The 20,161-nt window shown below is 38.8% G+C and overlaps 1 protein-coding gene and 1 long non-coding RNA gene across 2 annotated transcripts in view; one reads left to right on the top strand and one right to left on the bottom strand.

Annotated features, from left to right (window-relative positions):
- RFTN2 (raftlin family member 2) overlaps positions 1 to 20,161 on the top strand; it is a 70,470-nt gene that overhangs the window by 14,066 nt on the left and 36,243 nt on the right. The window contains exons 2-5 of the mRNA XM_044241229.1: positions 6,366 to 6,549; positions 8,305 to 8,419; positions 12,542 to 12,821; positions 16,499 to 16,702. Of these exons, the coding sequence (XP_044097164.1) occupies positions 6,366 to 6,549; positions 8,305 to 8,419; positions 12,542 to 12,821; positions 16,499 to 16,702 (783 nt within the window). The remainder of the gene's footprint in view (positions 1 to 6,365; positions 6,550 to 8,304; positions 8,420 to 12,541; positions 12,822 to 16,498; positions 16,703 to 20,161) is intronic.
- The window catches only part of LOC122902157, a 33,455-nt gene that overhangs the window by 2,322 nt on the left and 10,972 nt on the right, over positions 1 to 20,161 (bottom strand). Inside the window, exon 2 of the long non-coding RNA XR_006383754.1 lies at positions 6,504 to 6,604. This is a non-coding gene — a long non-coding RNA (uncharacterized LOC122902157). The remainder of the gene's footprint in view (positions 1 to 6,503; positions 6,605 to 20,161) is intronic.

Here is a 20,161-nt window from a genome sequence, read left to right as displayed (position 1 = left end):
AAACATCTTTAATTACATTCAAGCCCCAATTCTTCCAAATCACTTTCAAACTCAGAGCCCATGTGTCCCCTTTTTTCCACATAATTTTTTCCTCAGGGCTGTCAGGAGCATTGAAAATGCCACATTTCTTAAAAGACTGTTGGGCTTCTCTCTGAAGCACCTGACACCCATTCTACAGGTTTGCGACTGGGGCTTCCTTGATATTGCCAGAAGCTACCAATGGCAAGTTTTCAGGCAAGAAACAGGGAACTAGGACTCACAGTTGTAGTTCAAGTGATCCTTAAATGGTTTCTTGACTGAAACCTCAAGCACTCTGTTTAGTCATGCCATATGGGAAAACAACCCAACTTCACACAGGTAATGATCCCCACTGTCATTATCACCTGCCAGCAGTAGTGGTTAATGCCAGGATAGATTTCTAAGCCAAGGCATATCCCTTACTCTTGTATTGAATTTTATAATTTATGAAGATGCACTTTCATAAAAATGAAATGCTCATCTCTACTCATGTATTTTTAAGTTATCATCTGTAATCTACATACATCTGTGTTTCACTTTTGTCAGGTAAATAGTATTTCTCATAAACTTTAAAATTTCTTATACTTTCATGAATTTTTAAGTTTTCATTTGCCTCTTTGCCTGCTTGTGATATCTCTCTCTGTCAAATAAATAAATAAAATCTTAAAAAAAAAAAACCTTTTAAACCAATAAACTAGTGCCATTATACAAAAAAAAAAAAAAAAAAAAAAAAAACACCTTTGACCTAAATGTAAGACCTAAAGCTATAAAACTCCTAGAAGAAAACATATGGGAGAACCTTCATGACATTGGATTTGGCAAAGATTTTTCAGATATAATACCAAAAGCAGAGGCAACAAAAGCAAAAATAAGTAATGAGACTATAACAAACTTAAAAACTTCTGCACATCAAAGGGCACAATCAACAGAGTAGAAAGTCAACCTGTGAAATGGGAGTAAATATATATCCAGAATATATAAAGAACTCCTACAACTTAACAACGAAATAACCCAAGTTAAAAATGGGCAAAGGGCTTGAATAGGCATTTCTCCAAAAATGATACACAAATGACCAAGGAGCGTATGATATTCAACATCACTAAACATTAGGGAAATGCAAATCAAAACTACAATGAAGTATCACCCCATACCCATTAGGATGGCTACTATTTTTTTAAAAATGTACAAAAAACAAGTGTTGACAAGGATGTAAAGAAATTAGAACACTTGTACACCGTTGACAGGAATGTAAAATCATGTGACTACTATCGAAACCATATGGCCATTCCTCAAATAATTAAAAATAGAATTAACCATATAATTCAGCAATCACACTTGTGGGTATATATCCGAAAGAGCCGAAAGCAGGATCTCATACAGATATCAGCACATCTCCCTTCATAGCAGCAGTATTCACAATAGGCCAGTAGAATCAACTCAAACGTCCACTGATGTATGAATGGATAAACAAAATGTGGTATATACATACAATGGAATCTTCTTCAGTCTTGAAAAGAAATCCTGTCACATGCTACAACATGGATGAACCATGTGCCGTTACATTAAGTGAAATAAGCCAGTCACAAAAAGACAAAATAAGTTGACCTACGAACAACACAGGTTTGAACTACACAGGTTCACTTACACGCAGATTTTTCTATAAATACAATACAGTACTGTAAATGTCTTTCTCTTCCTGATGATTTTCTTCATAACATTTTCTTTTCCCCAACTCACTTTATTGTAAGGAGACAGTACATAATACAACGTGTTATTGTATTATAGCCTCCAGTTGACAGGAGGCTATTAGTAGTTAAGTTTTCAGGGAGCCAAAAGTTGTCCGCAGATTTTTGTCTGCATGGGGGCTGATGCCCTAAATCCCACGTTGTTCCAGGGTCAACTGTAATGTGTGATTCTATTTATATAAAATATCTAAGGTCATCAAATTCAGAAGGAGAAAGTAGATTATGTACATATATGTACAGAAGGAGAAAGTAGAATATGTACATATATGATACATATTTTCTTTGACATAGAACCTTTTTTATTGTGGGAAAATATAAAGTTTACCATCTTCACCATTTTTTTAAAGATTTTACATATTTATTTAACAGAGAGAAAGATCACAAGTAGGCAGAGAGAGTGAGGGAAACAGGCTCCCTCCTGAGCAGAGAGCCCGATGTGGGGCTCAATCCCAGGACCCTGAGATCATGACCTGAGCTGAAGGCAGAGGCTAACAATTGAGCCACCCAGGCGCCCCATCTTCACCATTTTTATGTGTACAGTTAGCGGCATTAAGTACATACACATTATAGGCAGATAAAGATTATAAGCAGATACCATATAATCTTTAATGATGACGGTGGCATTATGGAACTAAAATAAAATTAATTATTATGAACTGCTGAGCACCTGGTAAAATACAGAATGATTGAAGTATTTTCAATGTTCTATATTTACTAACAACGTAAGTGCCTTTTGAACTCAGTAAGTACCTTTTATATATCAGCTGCTGCAGCCCTCCACTCCCTGGGATGGTGGCAGTTTCACAGAGAACAAGCAGAGCGAGGGTTGCCTGAATTGCTCAAGGAAAGCAGACTTCTCCCAGTCCTCAGTTCTTAGTTTCTGGGGTTTCATTCCAATTTGTGGCACGAGAGTAGACTAGGCCAAACAGTCACGCCAAGCACAGCGGCAAGGGAAGCAAGAGCAGCAGGATGGAGAAGCTCTCCAAGCCTACAGCCTCATTCTCTGTATGGGATGTGGCCCTTGGACAAATTTCTCCAGTTTTCACTCCAAGATGGAGCTAATCACATCCGCTGTGGCTCCACCTCTCATTCCTTTTTAACCTCCTTTTCTATGTGGTTTTCTCATCGCAATATTACTAACGTAAGGAACATAAAACGGGGCCTGAAGTTAGAGCCGTCTGAAGTGAATATGACCTTGAACTCTCCCTGGTTGGATTCTCACCAGGTTCTTGACCACCTTCACTTTTACAATCAAAAGAGTAGCAATTCCACAACACTGCCCATGTGTTCGTTCCCTGTGGTGTCTCCCTCCAACAAGTCCTAGAGAAACTGTACTTCTGTTCCTGAACTTACTAGATAACTTTTTTGGTTTCCATTAGCTAACCTTGATGGCTTTCCCTCCTTTATGCAAAAATTTCACCTCCTAGTTCCCCTTATGAACAGAATTTCCAACTTAACATAATAACCGAAGGAAAACACTGGGCATAAAAAGAGTCATAAGGTAGGTTCCTTGCCCTGAAGGAGAGACAAACATAAAAACAAGTAACTCTCATCAAGTCTGAAAGGGAACTAGCAGAACCCCAGCACAGGGGAAGAGGTGATTCACCAGGCGCAGGGAGCAGGAAGGGAAATCAAAGCCTGGCGGCGTGAGACAGCGTGTGAGGTTCAGGAAGTGCAGTAGTACACGCCCGCCCAGCAAGACGCACCAGAAAACGGGTGACAAGAGTGAAGGCTGAATGAGAAGCAAGAGGCCAGACCATGAAGATTCTTTGGTATCATGCTAAAGCATTTCCACTTTGGACAGTAAGCAATGAGATCTATTAAAAGACTGCATTTCTTTAAAATGTTGTGGAATTAGTATGCAATTCTAAAAATAAGTTTAGGTTAGGTTTCATTCCTTAGTCTTAACAGTTTATTCTGTTTTATAGTTTGTCCTTCTCTTTGTTTGGAAATCGGGATGGGACGTTAAAGAGTAAAACCATATGAATGGCAGAGTGATCACCACACAAGCACGCAGGACAGGGCCGTTTTGCCATGAAACCCAGCTGTTCCTTCGAAGTCCAAGATGATTCTCTGTGTTTTCGTTCCTATACATGACGATAAAGAAAGTACATTGTAAATAGATTCGTGTAAATCCAAAGGAGGATCAGAATTTGAGGAAACGGATCTCTCTTGGTTTATTTAACTTTCCTATTGAGTGTTTTATTTTCTTCTGGGAAGCTGGTGTGAATACCAGGGTTGGAGGTTCTGTTCCATCACGTGGATTTTAGTGTCAGGGGAGGTGGGGGTTTCCTCTGACCCTTCTTCTTTGTCTGCCTCTTAACCTCCTTCCTGTGTTCAGGCAATTAGCAGCAGTTCTTTGCTGGACTCCGCTGACCAAACCGACAGGAGGCCAACAGCCAGCATTGCCTATACCTGGAATTAATTTCATATGTTTTTTTACTCAAGAGAATCAAATTGCAGGTCTATTTCTAGATACAAATTCTTGATTGTTTTCCAGAAAATGAGGAATATTGTTACAGAAAATAAAATTGTTTTTTAAATTAATTCTGCTTGAACATGAAGAACGTTTTCCCAAATAACACACCCTTTTCCTTTCGCTAAAAACTGTACACAACATACTGCTCTGTAGTTTCTACAGATCTGCCCTGCTTCAAAGAGATAATTCAACTGCGTTTCCATTTTGCATTTAAAGTTCCTCTACAGGGACGCCTGGGTGGCGCAGTTGGTTGGACGACTGCCTTCGGCTCAGGGCGTGATCCTGGAGTCCCGGGATCGAGTCCCGCATCGGGCTCCCAGCTCCATGGGGAGTCTGCTTCGCTCTCTGACCTTCTCCTCGCTCGTGCTCTCTCTCACTGTCTCTCTCTCTCAAATAAATAAATAAAATCTTTAAAAAAAAAATAAAGTTCCTCTACATTTAGGAATTTTACTTATTAAAAAAGAACTTCTAGGGCATCTGGGTGCTCAATCAGTTAAGCATCCAACACTTTTTTTTTTTTTTTAAGTTTTATTTGTCTGAGAGAGCACATAAGCAGGGAGAGTGGCAAGCAGAGGGAAAAGCAGGCTCCCGCTGAGCAAGGAGCCCAATCCAAGGACCCTGAGACCATGACTTGAGCCAAAGGCAGATGCTTAAGCTTGAGCGAACCAGGTGCCCCAATTGTCCAACTCTTGATTTCACCTCGGGTCATGATCCCACGGTTGTGTGGTTAAGCCCCGTGTCAGGCTCTGTGCTGGCGTGGGACTGCGTGAGGTTCTCTCTCTCCCTCTGCCCCTCCCCCCATTCTTTTTCTCTCTCTCCCTCTCTCAGGGAAAAAAAAAAAAGACTTTCTGGTTCCCTTTACTTTTCAATTCCTTTCCTCAAGCATTTATATAAGTATTGAAGTCAGTATTCTTCTAAGTGATATAAGTCAGAGAAAGACAAGTATCCTATGATTTCACTCATGTGGAATTTAAGAAACAAAACAAGATGAACATAGAAAAAGGGAAGTAAAAATAAAATAAGTTTAAAAACAGAGAGGAAGGCAAACCACAAGAGACTTTACAGGTAAGAGAACAAACTGAAGCTTGCTGGAAAGGAGGAAGGTGGGGGTGTGCTAAATGGGTGATGGGCATTAATGAGGACACTCGCTGGGAATGAGCACGGGGTGTTACACGTGGTAGAAATAAGTAGCACTTGACGACCTCTGCTTAACAAATGTCATTACAGGGGTGCCTTGGTGGCTCAGTGGGTTAAAGCCTCTGCCTTCGGCTCAGGTTATGATCCCAGGGTCCTGGGATCGAGCCCTGCATTGGGCTCTCTGCTCAACAGGGAGCCTGCTTCCTCCTCTCTCTCTGCCTGCCTCTCTGCCTCCTTGTGATCTCTGTCTGTCAAATAAATAAATAAAATCTTTAAAAAAACAAAAAAACAAATGTCATTACATCCACTTGTAATTTTTATATTTGTATTAATTTTATATTAAAAAATTATGCATCGGGGGCATCTGGGTAGCTCAGTTGTTAAGCATCTGGCTTCGGCTCAGGTCATGGTCCTGAGATCAAGCCCCATATTGGGCTCCCTGCTCAGTGGAGAGCCTGCTTCTCCCTCTCCCGCTGCTGCGCCCTCTGCTTATGCTCTCTTGCTTGCTCTCTCTCTCTCTCTCTCTCTCTCTCTGTTAAATAAATAAATAAATATTTTTAAAGTTTAATTTAAAAACAAACAAACAAATAAATAAATATGCATCTTATCTTGTTCAGAATTGTAAAAACAATTAGCTCTTCAACTTAATATTGTTTCTCTTATGTATGTCTTCAGTATCTATTAGTGGAATACAGTCAATCAAAGGAAATCCTAAAGAATAAAGCTACCTTAATTGAAAAATATGTATAAGGCAACTCTACTTTAAATCATATTGGTAATATTACATATCTACCAGCTTAGAAGTTTACTTTTGCTTTTTTCCACAATTAATTTAGTAATAATACATGCTAGTGTAACTTTATTTGAGATTAAATCATATGAATATGCTTCCTATTCATTAGGATTATCACACATAGATAGAAATAATGCTTTATAAAGTAATATTTTATAAATGTGCAAATTTCTCATTGCATTTGCTATTTCAGCTTCACCGAACCCAGAAGTCATCAAGATAAATTCAATTCCAGATATAGTAACAAAAGTGGAAGACTACTATCTTAAAGGATACATTGTTGGAGCCATTCATCCTGTGATACAACCTGTGGGGCCAAGGAAACACCTACCCGCAAGTTACATGTACAGAGTGGTGCTGTTGCGCTCGAAATCAAGGTAAGCCTCGGGCTCGAGGACACAGACGAGGAGCTGTTGAGACAGTTTTCTTCAGCTACAAGAAAAGGAAGTTTGAATGTAGTGATGAGGATTAAAGGATAATTAGGGAAGTTGGTTTAGAGCATATTTTCCAGTAATTCAACCTGGACCGAGAGAAGGAAACTTACACCTCCTTCCTTTTAAAGCTCCTCATTGATTTTAGCGCTTTGCAGAAAATGGGTCCTACGTGAGGATGTTAGTGAACAAAGGAAAAGGAAAATAGACTCAAAAAGTTCCTAGAACCTTCAGCAGAGTAACCGTCAGCTACAGGTCCTTTCACTGGACTGAAAGAGCTGACTGGACCAATGAAGGCCACTTTGACTGAGTGTAGTTTTTTTTAACTGTCCTATAGTATTTTATTTATAGTGGCGACAGAAACTCTCTCTCCCTTTTAAAACTTTCACAGCAGAAAGACCTACCTGCCAAGTTCTCACAAATCAGAGAGACTTACCAGCTTTAAAAAAAAAAAAAAAAGTAGGATGTAAAAACCATTTTTTTAACTTTTTTTTAATAGCTGTTTTCCCAAACAATACTGCAACCATTTTTGTCAGCCTCGCTTGTAAGTTTGATAGTTTTCAAAATACAGTTGCCCTTTCCAATGAAGAATGAAAATAGCCAATAACATATCAATAACATATCAATTTTTTTTTTTTTTTACACAACTCTGGCACTATATCAAGCCATCTCAAAGACCAGGGTAAACACTGTTTTCTCTGTGCTTTTACTAGTGCTGGCGTAGTAATTGATCACTTTAACTAGGAAAGAGCTAAGGAAGGAAAGAAAAATGAAATAGAGGGGAAAAAATGAAAATAGAGGGGAAAAAAAACAGGAAAATTGAAAATACAAACAAACAAAAAAGGACTTTAAAAAATTCCAGTTGTGGGGTGCCTGGGAGGCTCAGTGGGTTAAAGCCTCTGCTTTCGGCTCAGGTCATGATCCCAGGGTCCTGGGATAGAGCCCCGCATCGCATCAGGCTGTCTGCTCAGCAGGGAGTCTGCTTCCTCCTCTCTCTGCCTACTTGTGATCTGTCTGTCAAATAAATGAATAAAATCTTAAAAAAAAAAAAATTCCAGTTGTGCTTTTAAGGGACACTGCCCTGCTACTCAGTAACTGCCAATTTACGGAAATCTGAGAGGGTTTGTACGGGCCCCAGCTTTCACCATGAGATGGAACCTCATCTGGTATTTCAAGCATTAGTGAATAAACATGCTATTTTATCTCATGGTAGCAACGCTTATATCATAATTACAAATCTGTTAAACTATGTATAAATTACTGTTCCTCTTTTAGCGTAACTTCCAGTGGACTTAGCAGTGCTCTGACAAGACTAAGAATAAGCAAGGGGTAAAGATCAGAAAAGGAAAAAGACAGGATGATAGTTTTTTGCACTTAAATAGGACACTTACTTCTGTACAAAAATGAGGTATAACAGTGATCTGAAATCATTTCTCACAGTTTTTATTAAAAGGACTGGTGAATTTTTTTTCTTCCATATTAAATTAGAAAACAAATTAATAGAGGTTTAAACTAAGAAAATTAAAATTAATAGAAGTTACTCTGTTTTTCTAATATTTTTACCTAAAAAGACAACCATTAGGCTTAAGGGGAAAAAAATTGTCTTGACCTTATTTATGAGTTGCTCACTCATTTTAACATTGAGCATATTAGCTGAAAATAATCAACTAACTTCCAACATGAATATATTCTCTGTTACAGCCCGAAGCATTCAGCAGTACACAGCGGACAAAGATGCCCGAGACTTGTGATTGAGGAATGTCCTCTAACTGATGAGACACAAACAAATGACATAGCAAAAGAACTAATAGAAAAGGTACATGTATATACTTTTCCATGAAGTATTGAGAAATACTTGGTATTTCTTCTTCATCAGTTTCCTTTCTTACTTTAAAAAGAACAGAGAAATATGGTCAGTGACTTCTCCTACCAGAGGTTAAAACATACTGAAGCACACGTACCAAATTGAACACTTAGAAACAGCAATGCAGGCAAATGAAACAGAATGGAAATGCCAGAAATAAATTTACACACATATAAGAAGTTTGGTAATAAACCTGATGAAATAAAATGGGGCACAACCATCATTTAGTAAGTGCTGCTCGGAAAATGGATAATTGTTCTGTAGAAAAATAGACTCCACACATTTTAAATGAGATAAAGGGGTAACTTTTTTACCTAAAAAAAGTCCAGAAGAAAATGAAAGAGTATACTGAGTAGACATACTCAATTATGAATAGGTTGAGGAGTTTGAGTATATAAATATAACTTATATACTAGGAAAATTAAGCTTTAAAAAAAGAACGGTGGGGAGGAATTCCCAACAATTGTGTCCTATGCGAGCTTCATTTAGAATTTACAGAAACAAATCCAAATACATGAAAGTAATACCCAGTCTTGAATGGACAGACAGAATCCATGGACAGCAAAATACAAAAGCAAACACGGAAGACACTTGGAAAAAGGGTCAACCTAACTAATAATTTTTTAAGTAAAACAGTATTAATACCTCACCAACATTAACTGAAAAATTAAATTGAAGATACTAAATCTAGTGTTGAAAGAGCTTTAAGAAAGCATTTGTATATTGCAACTGGCATTGTAATGAATTAGTACAGTGTTTCTGAATATCAGTCTGGTGATAAAAATCATAAATCCCATTTTACCTCTTCTATTAGAATCTATCCAAGAAATTAACTAAAAAACGGAAAGACTTGGGCGCCTGGGCAGCTCAGTCAGTTGTGTCCAACTCTTGATTTTAGCTCAGGTCATGATCTCAGGGTCTTGGGATGGAGCCCTAAATGGGGCTCCCTTCTCAGCAGGGGGTCCGCTTCTCTCCATCTCCCTCTGACTCTCCCTCGTCCCGCCCCCTGTCCCCGCTCATGCGTGTGCACGCTCCCTCGAAAATAAATAGATAAATCTCTTTTTAAAAATAATGAAAAGGGAAATAATTTTTATAGGAAGATAGTTTAATAATCAGTGAATAAGGGTCCATATTCTCAATAATCAGAAAACTGAGGAGGCGGCAATGGTACATCCATACAATGTAACAGTTTATGGAGATTGAACAACTATATTGACTGTTGACCTAGAAAAGTCTACACAGTATAACTTAATTGAAATTCAAATGAAAAACTGAACACTATATATACATATTAATTAAACCCAGAAAAATTATACATTCATGAATATTCTAAATTGATGGGATTTTAAGTGAACGTTTGTTCTTAGTTGCATTGATGTATTTGTAAGGTTTTAGCTTTTTTTTTTTAAAGGAATACAGCCAAAAACCTAAGGCATTTCAAGTAAGCAACTGTGAAATTTGTTCACTGTTTCTATTATTGTCGCCAAGTTTTAAATGGCCATGTGTGTCTGTAGTTTCGTGTACGGCCAGTTATAGCTGCTAATGATGTTCCCTTTCAGGTATAATGTCATCATTCAGTAATGTTTTCAGGAACAGTCCTTGAGACTAGATTTTTATAAACAACCAACACATACTGTTTACTACTACTATTCTGGGAAATTTCACTTTGCTTTTCTGGGAATAAATCCACTCCAAAAAATTTCTTTTGAAACAAAAATGTAACTACTAATTTAGTCTTGATAGATCACCATCAGAGCCCTTGTTTTGCATTTAACTTCCTGGACACAGTTAAAGATCTATTTAAACAGGAAAGTAACTGTTATTCCAGCAATTAGAGTAATGGGGTTATTTCATGAAGAGAAAAGCTTCAGGAAACATAGCACGTGAGCTCTTTGAACATTTGCTCCATGTGTGGACAAGAGCAGTAGATGATGCCAAAAGTTATTTTGGAACAGCTGTCTTACAAAAAGAGTTTATTGCTAAATAGCTAGATTTTAAGTCATTTTATCATTATATCAATATTTACTCTATTTTTAAAATTAGGTTTATGAATGTTTTTCCCAGGATTTTAAAATAAAAATAACATTTAAAAAAATATCAATCTTCCAACTTTAAAAAATGGGAAAAAAATTAATATTCTATTTGTTACCAGACTTTTCCAGATAAAACTTTCTAGTAATAGAAAATAGAAAAAGCCTTCTGCACTTTTTCACCCAAATGAACTAATAAGACCTAGAGAAAGAACTGACAATAAATGTACCCTTTCCCACCTGCAGAACCATGACTCCTTACGACTTCTCTTTCCTCCCCCAGGACATCTGATATGAAGGACAGTTTGTGGTTATTTTTAAGGCGTCATGCATTGTTACAACCTCAGTATGTTCGTTTATAAGAGTAAATGATACTGGGTCAGTGTCGACCTCTGTCCCAGCTCCACACACCCACACCTCTGTCCTGCTCAGAATTCTCTTTTTTGGCTGGAGCTGAGTGACCTTTGTGGGCATTGCTGTCTGGTTTTGCCCCAACTGTTCCTGGTCCTTTTCATTTATTTCATTTCTGACCATAGGTGTTTGCATTTGCAACATCCACCATAAGTCTTTTTCCCCTCCCAGGTAACATTTAAAATATTTAATTTAGGGATGCTTGAATGACTCAGTAGGTTAAGTCTGACTCTTGGTTTTGGCTCAGGTCGTAATCTCAGGGTCATGAGATCAAGCCCCACACCAGGCTCCTCACTCAGCAAGGAGTCTGCTGCATGATTCTCTCTCCCTCTCCCTCTGCCCCCCCCCACATGCTCTCTCTCTTTCTCTCTCTGTCTATCAGATAAATAAGTCTTTAAAGATATCATTTAATTTAAATGTTTGAAACAGTGACCAAATAAAAGATGTTGTTATTTCTTCATTTTTACTTATTTAACAAGGACTTATAGAGCACCCACAGGTACAAAACAGCACAATACAGAAATGATTAATACACACACACACACACACACACACATATATATATATATATTATATATATGTATATACAGTCTTAGCCCTCAAAAGAATTGCCAGTTTAACAAAGAAGAAAAACATAGATACAAAAAGAACAAAGAAATGAAGCAAAAGCAGAGTAAGGGAAAGGTGCCTAGCAGAAAATCATCACTCTCAAGGTCTCACATTATTTCACCTCATTATATTATGTGCTCCTGAATCCTATTCTTTAACTTACATGATTGAATCTAATCATGTGCATCTGGCCCGATAGAAACAGCATCAAGATATAAGCATACATGAAAGCTTCCTGAGAGCGAATCAGGCCTACGCATTACATGCAACACAATTGTCAAGAATTAGACTTGTAGGGGCGCCTGGATGGCTCAGTGGGTTAAGCCTCTGCCTTCGGCTCAGGTCGTGATCTCGGGGTCCTGGGATCGAGCCCCACATTGGGCTCTCTGCTCGGCGGGGAGCCTGCTTCCACCTCTTTCTCTCTGCCTGCCTCTCTGCCTGCTTGTGATCTCTCCCTCTCTCGCTGTCAAATAAATGGATAAAATCTTTAAAAAAAAAAAAAAAAGAATTAGACTTGTAACATTTTTCTTTACCTGCATCAAGAAAACAATGCTGTATGTTTTTGCTTTTAAATTAATGTTTCTTCTTATCGCTTCTCGGCCTTTTGGCTAAGATCAAGTGAAATTAATATTTCTTCTTTATTAATTAGGATTGTGTTGTTTTTAGATTTCTTGGAATAGTTTTTAATATTGCCTCAATGAGAGAAACCATTGTTAACAAGTCTGCAAAAATCATGTTATAGAATTATTAGTTCTTCTCAAAGCAAACTTTTGAAGAAAAACATGATTCCTGTTCTCATAATTTCTAAAGCATATCTGTCTGAAGTTCTGTTTGAAGAAGTCACAGTAATAGTGTGATAGTCTTAGGAGGAGTGCTTTACTGGAGGTTATTACTCTGTGTATGAATGGGTCTTTGCTTAGTGGTCAATTTACTTCTTATGGATTTCCTTAATAAGCCTATAGGCTAACTAATGAAGTAATCAATGTAAATGAATTTTATATTTTGTTCTATAATCTCTTTTCAGATTAATATAGCTGCTAAAAGAGGAATGAAATTTGTTGGATTCATATCACAGCCTTACCCACCACTTAAATTCTGCAACGGAACCAACCATGATGGAGATACAGAATCAACACTGTCTGTGAGACACACTTCAGAGGAAAACTGTAAAAGTTGGAATGAAGGAACATTGAGTGGGCAGTCATCTGAGAGTGGAATTGAGGAAGAACTTCATCATGAAAGTGGACAGTGTCAAATGGACCGAGATGGCAGCCCCAGTTACTCTAAATCCAGAAGGGGAGAAGGTAATAGACAAGAGAAGTAGAAATAGTGCAATAGTTTCAATTTGGCAAAAAAACACTTTTCAAGTTTTTTTAGAAATGTGAGGCAAAGTAAATTTCTAAGATTATAAACACTGAATAAACTAATATAAACTTGTCTTGAAATTATTATAGCCAAAAATAAGATAGGGCAGTTTTTCAAACAGCTGTCCGTGGCATGGTCATACAGTGCCATCCACATAAGGAAGTTTTGTTTTGAAAATTGGTTTCCATTTAGTCATTCACCAACTCCTGTATAAAATGGAGGCTGTGTGTGTATACAGAAAGTGATTCTATAAATATAGAAAGCTGTTCTGACTTATGATTGTTTTTAAAAACAGTGTGTGAGAATTTTAGTTTTGGCTTTTCCCATTTCATGGATGGTTTTTGCCTTTGAAGTTAATTGGATTTCTTTGATCATCAATTAGAATAAGAAAATGCAATTCATGATGAAACGATTAATATAACAATAGTGCCTGCATCCTAAAATAACCTTAAACATTAGTCTTCTTCTACTTTGCCAACTGGCAAGTCTTCCAAAAAATTGAGACTGCTTTTTCATGTATTTTGGCCTGCTCAGAGTTTTCTGCTACCTTCGCAGGCATGCTTTAAAAGGCACTACTAGAGAAAGTCAAAGACGATGCATACCTTAGAATTAAGAGCTCTGGAGTCAGACTGCCTCAATTTCTTCATAGAAAGGGGGTTGTCGTGAGAAGTTGCTAAAGATAAGACACTTAGTCCAGTGCCTGCCGCAGAATCAGTTCTGTATGAAGTTAACTGTTGTTGACTGATCCTTTGATCCGTGCCAGGGCTGAAACTGCACACTCTGGTGTAACACACCACACACAAATACACCGGCCTTCCAGGTTGTAGTGAGATGTACTCAACATTCTGAGGATGGCAGAGACCCACTTGACCATGATCAGCACCATCTTTTTAAGGATGAACCAGAAGCATTTTCTAATCCATCTCACCTCTCCTCACCACCACCACCCTCCCATTTTCCCCCCCAGCTCCCTAGCTAACAACCATCCAGATTTTCCTGCAGTGTAAACATTTTAGGAACAAAAGAGTTGTTGGAGCTATGGTCAGAGACCTATTTTCTATCTTCCATACAATGCTACCTTTAAAGTCCTGCTGGTTCCCATCCTAATTTCGACAACATCAGGTGTTTATTCCAGTCCTTTTAAGTTCTAAATCCAATATGCTACCAATTTAATTAAATTATCCATCTTTAGTTTCTACTTTCTTTTTTTTTAAGATTTTATTTATTTATTTGACAGACGGACAGAGATCACAGTAGGCAGAGAGGCAGGCAGAGAGAGGGAGAGGAGGAAGCAGGTTCCTGCTGAGCAGAGAGCCCGATGTGGGGCTCGATCCCAGGACCCTGGGATCATGATCTGAGCCGAAGACGACAGAAGCTTAACCCACTGAGCCACCCAGGCACCCCTGGTTTCTACTTTCTTTTTTTAATTTTTTTTTAAATTTTTAGAGGGTGGGTGGAGGAACAGAGAGGGAATCTTAAGCAGGCTCCATGCCCAGTGCAGATCCCAACCCAGGGCTTGGTCTCACAACTCTGAGATCACTACCTGAGCTGAAATCAAGAGTCAGATGCTTAATCAACTGAGCCACCCAGGAGTCCCTACGCTCCACTTTCTAAATAGTTTAAATCATATACTTCTCAATAATTTGTCTATGGCAGTATTTCTTAACTTTGTGTGCAGGGTAGGATGGTGGCAACATGAGTTTGAGGGAGACACACACAAAAGGCCTCTTGGAGAATCTGCTGAAACCCATGGAGACTCAGTCCAGAAAAATGTACATGGGTACACCTGAGTGGCTCAGTTCACTGGGCATCCAACTCTTGGTTTTGGCTCAGGTCATGGTCTCATGGTCATGAGATCGAGTCTTGCATCTGGCTCCACATTCTGAGTGGAGTCTGCTGGAGTTTCTCTCTCTCTTTCTCTCCCCCTGCCCCCTCCCCTACTTGAGCACTCTCTAAACTAATTAATTAATTTAATTTAATTAAATCTTTTTTTTAAATGCACGTAAAAAAAATGCACATGACATACATACCTCCAAGTACTTTTGCAATACAAGTGGCATTGGTCTTCCAAAACATAACCATATAGGTGGGTCCATAGAGCACTCCCCAAGTTAAGAATATGTCAATTTATAGGGCACCTGGGTGGCTCAATGGGTTAAGCCTCTGCCTTCACTCAGGTCACGATCTCAGGGTCCTGGGATCGAGCCCCGCATCAGGCTCTCTGCTCAGCGGGGAGCCTGCTTCTTTCTCTCTCTCTGCCTGCCTCTCTGCCTACTTGTGATCTCAGTCTGTCAAATAAATAAATAAAATCTTTAAAAAAAAAAAAAATTTGTCAGCTTATGGAAAACTAGAAGATATGACCCAGCAGTTCAGTGTCTAAATAAGTATTCTAGAGTCACTCCTACATGAGAGGCATGCATAATGTTTACGATAACAAAATTTTGGAAACAATATATCAACAAGAATAATAAACTGCAGTTTAACTAAATGAATAAGGTCTATATGTATTAATTCCACTTCAAGCATTAAAAAAATCAATTTATAGTAGCATCTGGGTGGCTCAGTTGATTAAGTGTCTGCCTTTGGCTCAGGTCATGATCTGGGTTCCTGAGATTGAGGCCCCCTCCCCCCATCTCCCCTCCTTGGGATCCCTACTCAGTAGAGAGTCTGCTTCTCCCTCTCTCTCTTCTCTCCCCCCACAAGACTTTGCTCTCTCTCTCTCTCAAATAATATATAAAATCTTTCTAAAAAATCAATTTCTAGGGGTGCCTGGGTGGCTCAGTTGGTTAAGCCTCTGCCTTCGGCTCAGGTCATGATCTCGGGGTCCTGGGATTGAGCCCCACATCGGGCTCTCTGCTCGGCAGGGAGCTTGCTTTCCTCTCCTTCCCTGTCTGCCTCTCTGCCTACTTGTGACTTTTCTCTCTGACAAATAAATAAATAAAATCTTTTTTAAAAAATCAATTTATAGGGTGTGTGGGTGGCTCAGAGGGTTAAGCCTCTGCCCTCAGCTCAGGTCATGATCTCAGGGTCCTGGGATCGAACCCCGCATCCAGCTCTCTGCTCAGCTGCTTCCCCCTTTTCTCTCTGCCTGCCTCTCTGCCTACTTGTGATCTCTCTCTGTGTGTCAAGTAAATAAATAAAATCTTTTAAAAAATAAAAAAAAATAAAAATAAAATCCCTGACTGACGAACAAGCTTTTAAAAAAAAAAAAAAAGACCATTTATAGATGCATATATACAATATCATACTGCTTTAAACCTTTTTTTAAACTGCAAAACATGATATTTATTAATAGGTACATAAATGTGCATTAAGAGAGTAAAAGCTTGAATGAGAATAATAAACACCAAATCATTATAGTAGCTCCTTCTGGAGAATTGGATTAGGGAAGATAAAAAAGTGAGCCTCAACTACATCCATTTCTCATTTCCTGGAAAAAAGTCTAAAGGAAACATGGCATAAGGTCAACATTTAATAAAGCTGAGTGGTAGGTAATTTTATTAATTCTCTATACTTATCTGTTTGCTTGAAATACATGAGTCATAAAAGAAAATTTTAGGAAACTTTTTAATAAATGAATAAATACTTTTTCTTCTTTCTGAACATCTATCCCCAGATAACAAATTGTACATGGTATTCAATGTTTTTGATGATGAATCAACCTGTTGGACCTATCAGGAAGGCGTCCTGTCAATGAAAGTAACAAGAAAAGGATCTGTCATTAGTACGCTTGATGCTGATTGGCTGGAATTAACTACATTTTATTATAAGCAAGGCTTGTCTTTAATTGATTCTTTTGTATGCTGGGAAACATCTAAAGGTAAGTTATATATTGTTATATATTCATAACTAAAGAATTTGATCTGTGTCAGAGCTGGTGGAAATGCTTTTGTCTTTCAAGATCTGTGGCTAAAAGGACAGGTACTAATCATTAGGAATTAGATTGCAATTATGGCACAGCCATGTAGCTCTAATTTAAAAGTTTAACCATCATGCTTTCCTGTTGCCACTGCTTTTGACAACCTTGAAAGGAAAGAAAATAAAGAGGTGACCGAATTTCCACTAGACCCAAAAAGCACTAAGGAAAACCTTCTTCCCTCTGAGCCACAGGTCCTGATGACCCAGATTTTGGACAGTGTGTCACATCTGGTCAGGGCCAGTGACTAAGAAGCCCAGTCATGCTCCAGTTTGTATAGCACGGGTTGTCATGACCGTAAATGAGAACAGCAAGGTGTACACAGCAAGGCCTTTTCACATTCCTGTGAAACCAAGGTCTTCAAGCTCAGCCTCCTTGAAGAGATGGTCTGTGACCCGTCTCCCAGCCAAGCACAGGCTTGTGAGCGGGGCTCTGGGAACACTAAGAACCTGGAACTAAGAACTAAGAACAATGTCCTCTGGTCCCTTGTGCCTTTCCTGTGTTCTTTTCTGTAGAAGGTAACTTGACAGTAAACTGAGGGGAACATCTTCAAGCCCTGTTTTCCCATCACCACAGCTGCATACTCCTCCCCAGGGCTCTGCCTTCTCTCCTGAAGGAGCTGATGCTCCCAGAGGCTGGGCACAGATTCCCGCTGTGAATCATAATAAAGAGATTGTGATGATAGATAGATAGATGATAGACAGATAAAAGCTTAACCATCATATGTGGTAGAATTATAATGGAATGTTTGCTGTTGGCTTGTAACTGTCAGGAATAGACAAAACTGTATGATTGACTAGGATTTTCCAAATAAGATTTGTTATAACAGCCCATTTAGGAGGATTGTAATTGCATTTGACAGTTACTATCCAAACTTACACACTATCTCAAATTTGGACACTATCTACCATGTATTCTAGTCTATATCTGACTCTATAATTTGTATAGAAAATAACCTTTGGTTCAAAAATGATATTGACTCTACTTATTTCTGCCCCCTTTTATCTTTCAACTTCCCCTAGCCTTCCTCTTAGTTGCAATGGAACATGTAATCATTCATGTCTATCACAAAAACAAACAAATCTTTCCAAAAATTTCTTTCTAAAGAAACTATTTTGAAAAAGATATTAGTGGTAAAAGAAAAGAAAAATCCATGGTTAGGAGATTTGAAAAATAAGTTAGGAAGGATGAAGGCTATGAAAACCAGGGTAATTAATTACTTCACTGAGGTTAGAGGAAAGAAAAAAAAAAGCAAATAAGATAAGATCTCAATATACCTTACTATCATTAAATCAGACTACCATTCCGGGGTTGCCTGGGTGGCTCAGTCATTAAGCGTCTGCCTTCGACTCGGGTCATGATCCTAGCGTCCTGGGATACAGCCCCATGTCAGGTTCCCTGCTCGGCAGGTAGCCTGCTTCTCCCTCTCCCACTCCCCCTTCTTGTGTTCCTTTCCTCGCTGTGTCTCTCTCTGTCAAATAATAAATAGAATCCTTTAAAAAAAAAAAAAAAAGACCATCATTCAGTATGGAGTTTCCACAAAAAGTTAAAAATAGAACTACACTACGATCCCGCAATTGCACTATTAGGTATTTCCCAAAGGATACAAAAATACTGTTTGAAGGGACACATGCACCCCAATGTTTATAGCAGCACTATCAACAATAGCCAAATTAAAGAAAAAGCCGAAAAGTCTATCAACTGATGAATGAATAAAGATGTATGTATGTTTGTGTATATATACACAAGCATACACACACGATTGAATATTACTTACCCATCAAAAAGAATGAAATCTTTCCTTTTGCAACACTGTCAGATGGAGCTAGAGTGTATTATGCTAAGAAAAATAAGTCAGGGAAAGACAAATGCCATATGATTTCACTCATAAGTGGAAGAAACGAAACACATGAACCATAGGGTAAGAAGTAAAAAAGTGGGGGGAGGCAAATCATAAGACAGGTTTTTTTTTTAAGATTTTATTTATTTATTTGACAGAGAGAGATCACAAGTAGGCAGAGAGGCAGACAGAGAGAGAGAGGAGGAAGCAGGCTCCCGAGAGCCCAATGCGGGGCTCGTTCCCAGCACCCTGGGATCATGACCTGAGCCGAAGGCAGAGGCTTTAACCCACTGAGCCACCCAGGTGCCCCTTTAAGAGACTTTTTAAAAAAGATTTTATTTGTTTATTTGAGAGAGAGAGAGCATGAGCAGGGATTGGGGATGCTGAGAGAGAGGGAGAGGCAGACTCCCCACTGATCAAGGAACCAGACATGGGGCTCAGTCCCAGGAACTTGGGATCATGACCTGAGCAGAAGGCAGACGCTTAACCAGCTGAGCCACCCAGGTGCCCCATGAGACTCTCAACTACAGAGAGCAAACTGAGGGTTTTTGGAGGAGAGGAGGGCAGGAATGGTCTAAATGGGTGATGAGTATTAAAGAGGCACTTGTTGGGGCACCTGGGTGGCTCAGTGGGTTAAGCCTCTGCCTTTGGCTCAGGTCATGATCTCAGGGTCCTGGGATCGAGTCCCACATCGGGCTCTTAGCTCAGCAGGGAACTTGCTTCCTCCTCTCTCTCTCTCTGTTTGCCTCTCTGCCTACCTGTGATCTCTGTCTGTCAAATAAATAAAATCTTTTAAAATTTTTTTTAAAAAGGAGGCACTTGTTATGAGCACTGGGTGTTATATGTAAGTGATAAATCACAAAATTCTACTCCTGAAGCCAATATTAGAGTATATGTTTAACTAAGTAGAATTTAAATAAAGAATTTTTTTTTAATTTTTTAAAAAAGAAAATCAGTTATCAGTAAACCAGGGATACCTTAACTAACAGAACTAAAGACTTTGGGATGGACATGGGGGGGTGGGTATGTGCTATGGTGAGCGTTATGAATTGTGTAAGACTGATGAATCACAGACCTGTACCCCTGAAACAAATAATACAACATATGTTAAATGGAATTAAAAAAAAAAAAAAAGAACTAAAGGCTTTGGGTAACTATCTAAAATTATCAAGAATCATGGTCCAGGGGCACCTGGGTGGCTCAGTGGATTAAACCTCTGCCTATGGCTCAGGTCATGATCTCAGGGTCCTGGGATCAAGCCCCGCATCGGGCTCTCTGCTCAGTGGGGAGGCTGCTTCCCCCTCTCTCTCTGCCTGCCTCTCTGCCTACTTGTGATCTCTGTCTGTCAAATAAGTAAATAAAATCTTTAAAAAAAAAAAAAAGAATCATGGTCCAATAGGTTCTTTTAACTAGAAACCAAGACTAAGGATCTAGGCCACTGGAACACCCAGAAATTATGGCCCATAACACAGAGCCCACAGCTGTGCTCAATAGATATTCCTTAGTATTTTGAGTTATTATAA

The sequence above is a fragment of the Neovison vison genome, chromosome 3 (genome assembly GCF_020171115.1).
Source record: "Neovison vison isolate M4711 chromosome 3, ASM_NN_V1, whole genome shotgun sequence".
Taxonomy (NCBI): domain Eukaryota; kingdom Metazoa; phylum Chordata; class Mammalia; order Carnivora; family Mustelidae; genus Neogale; species Neogale vison.
This window is presented reverse-complemented; position numbering and strand designations above follow the sequence as displayed.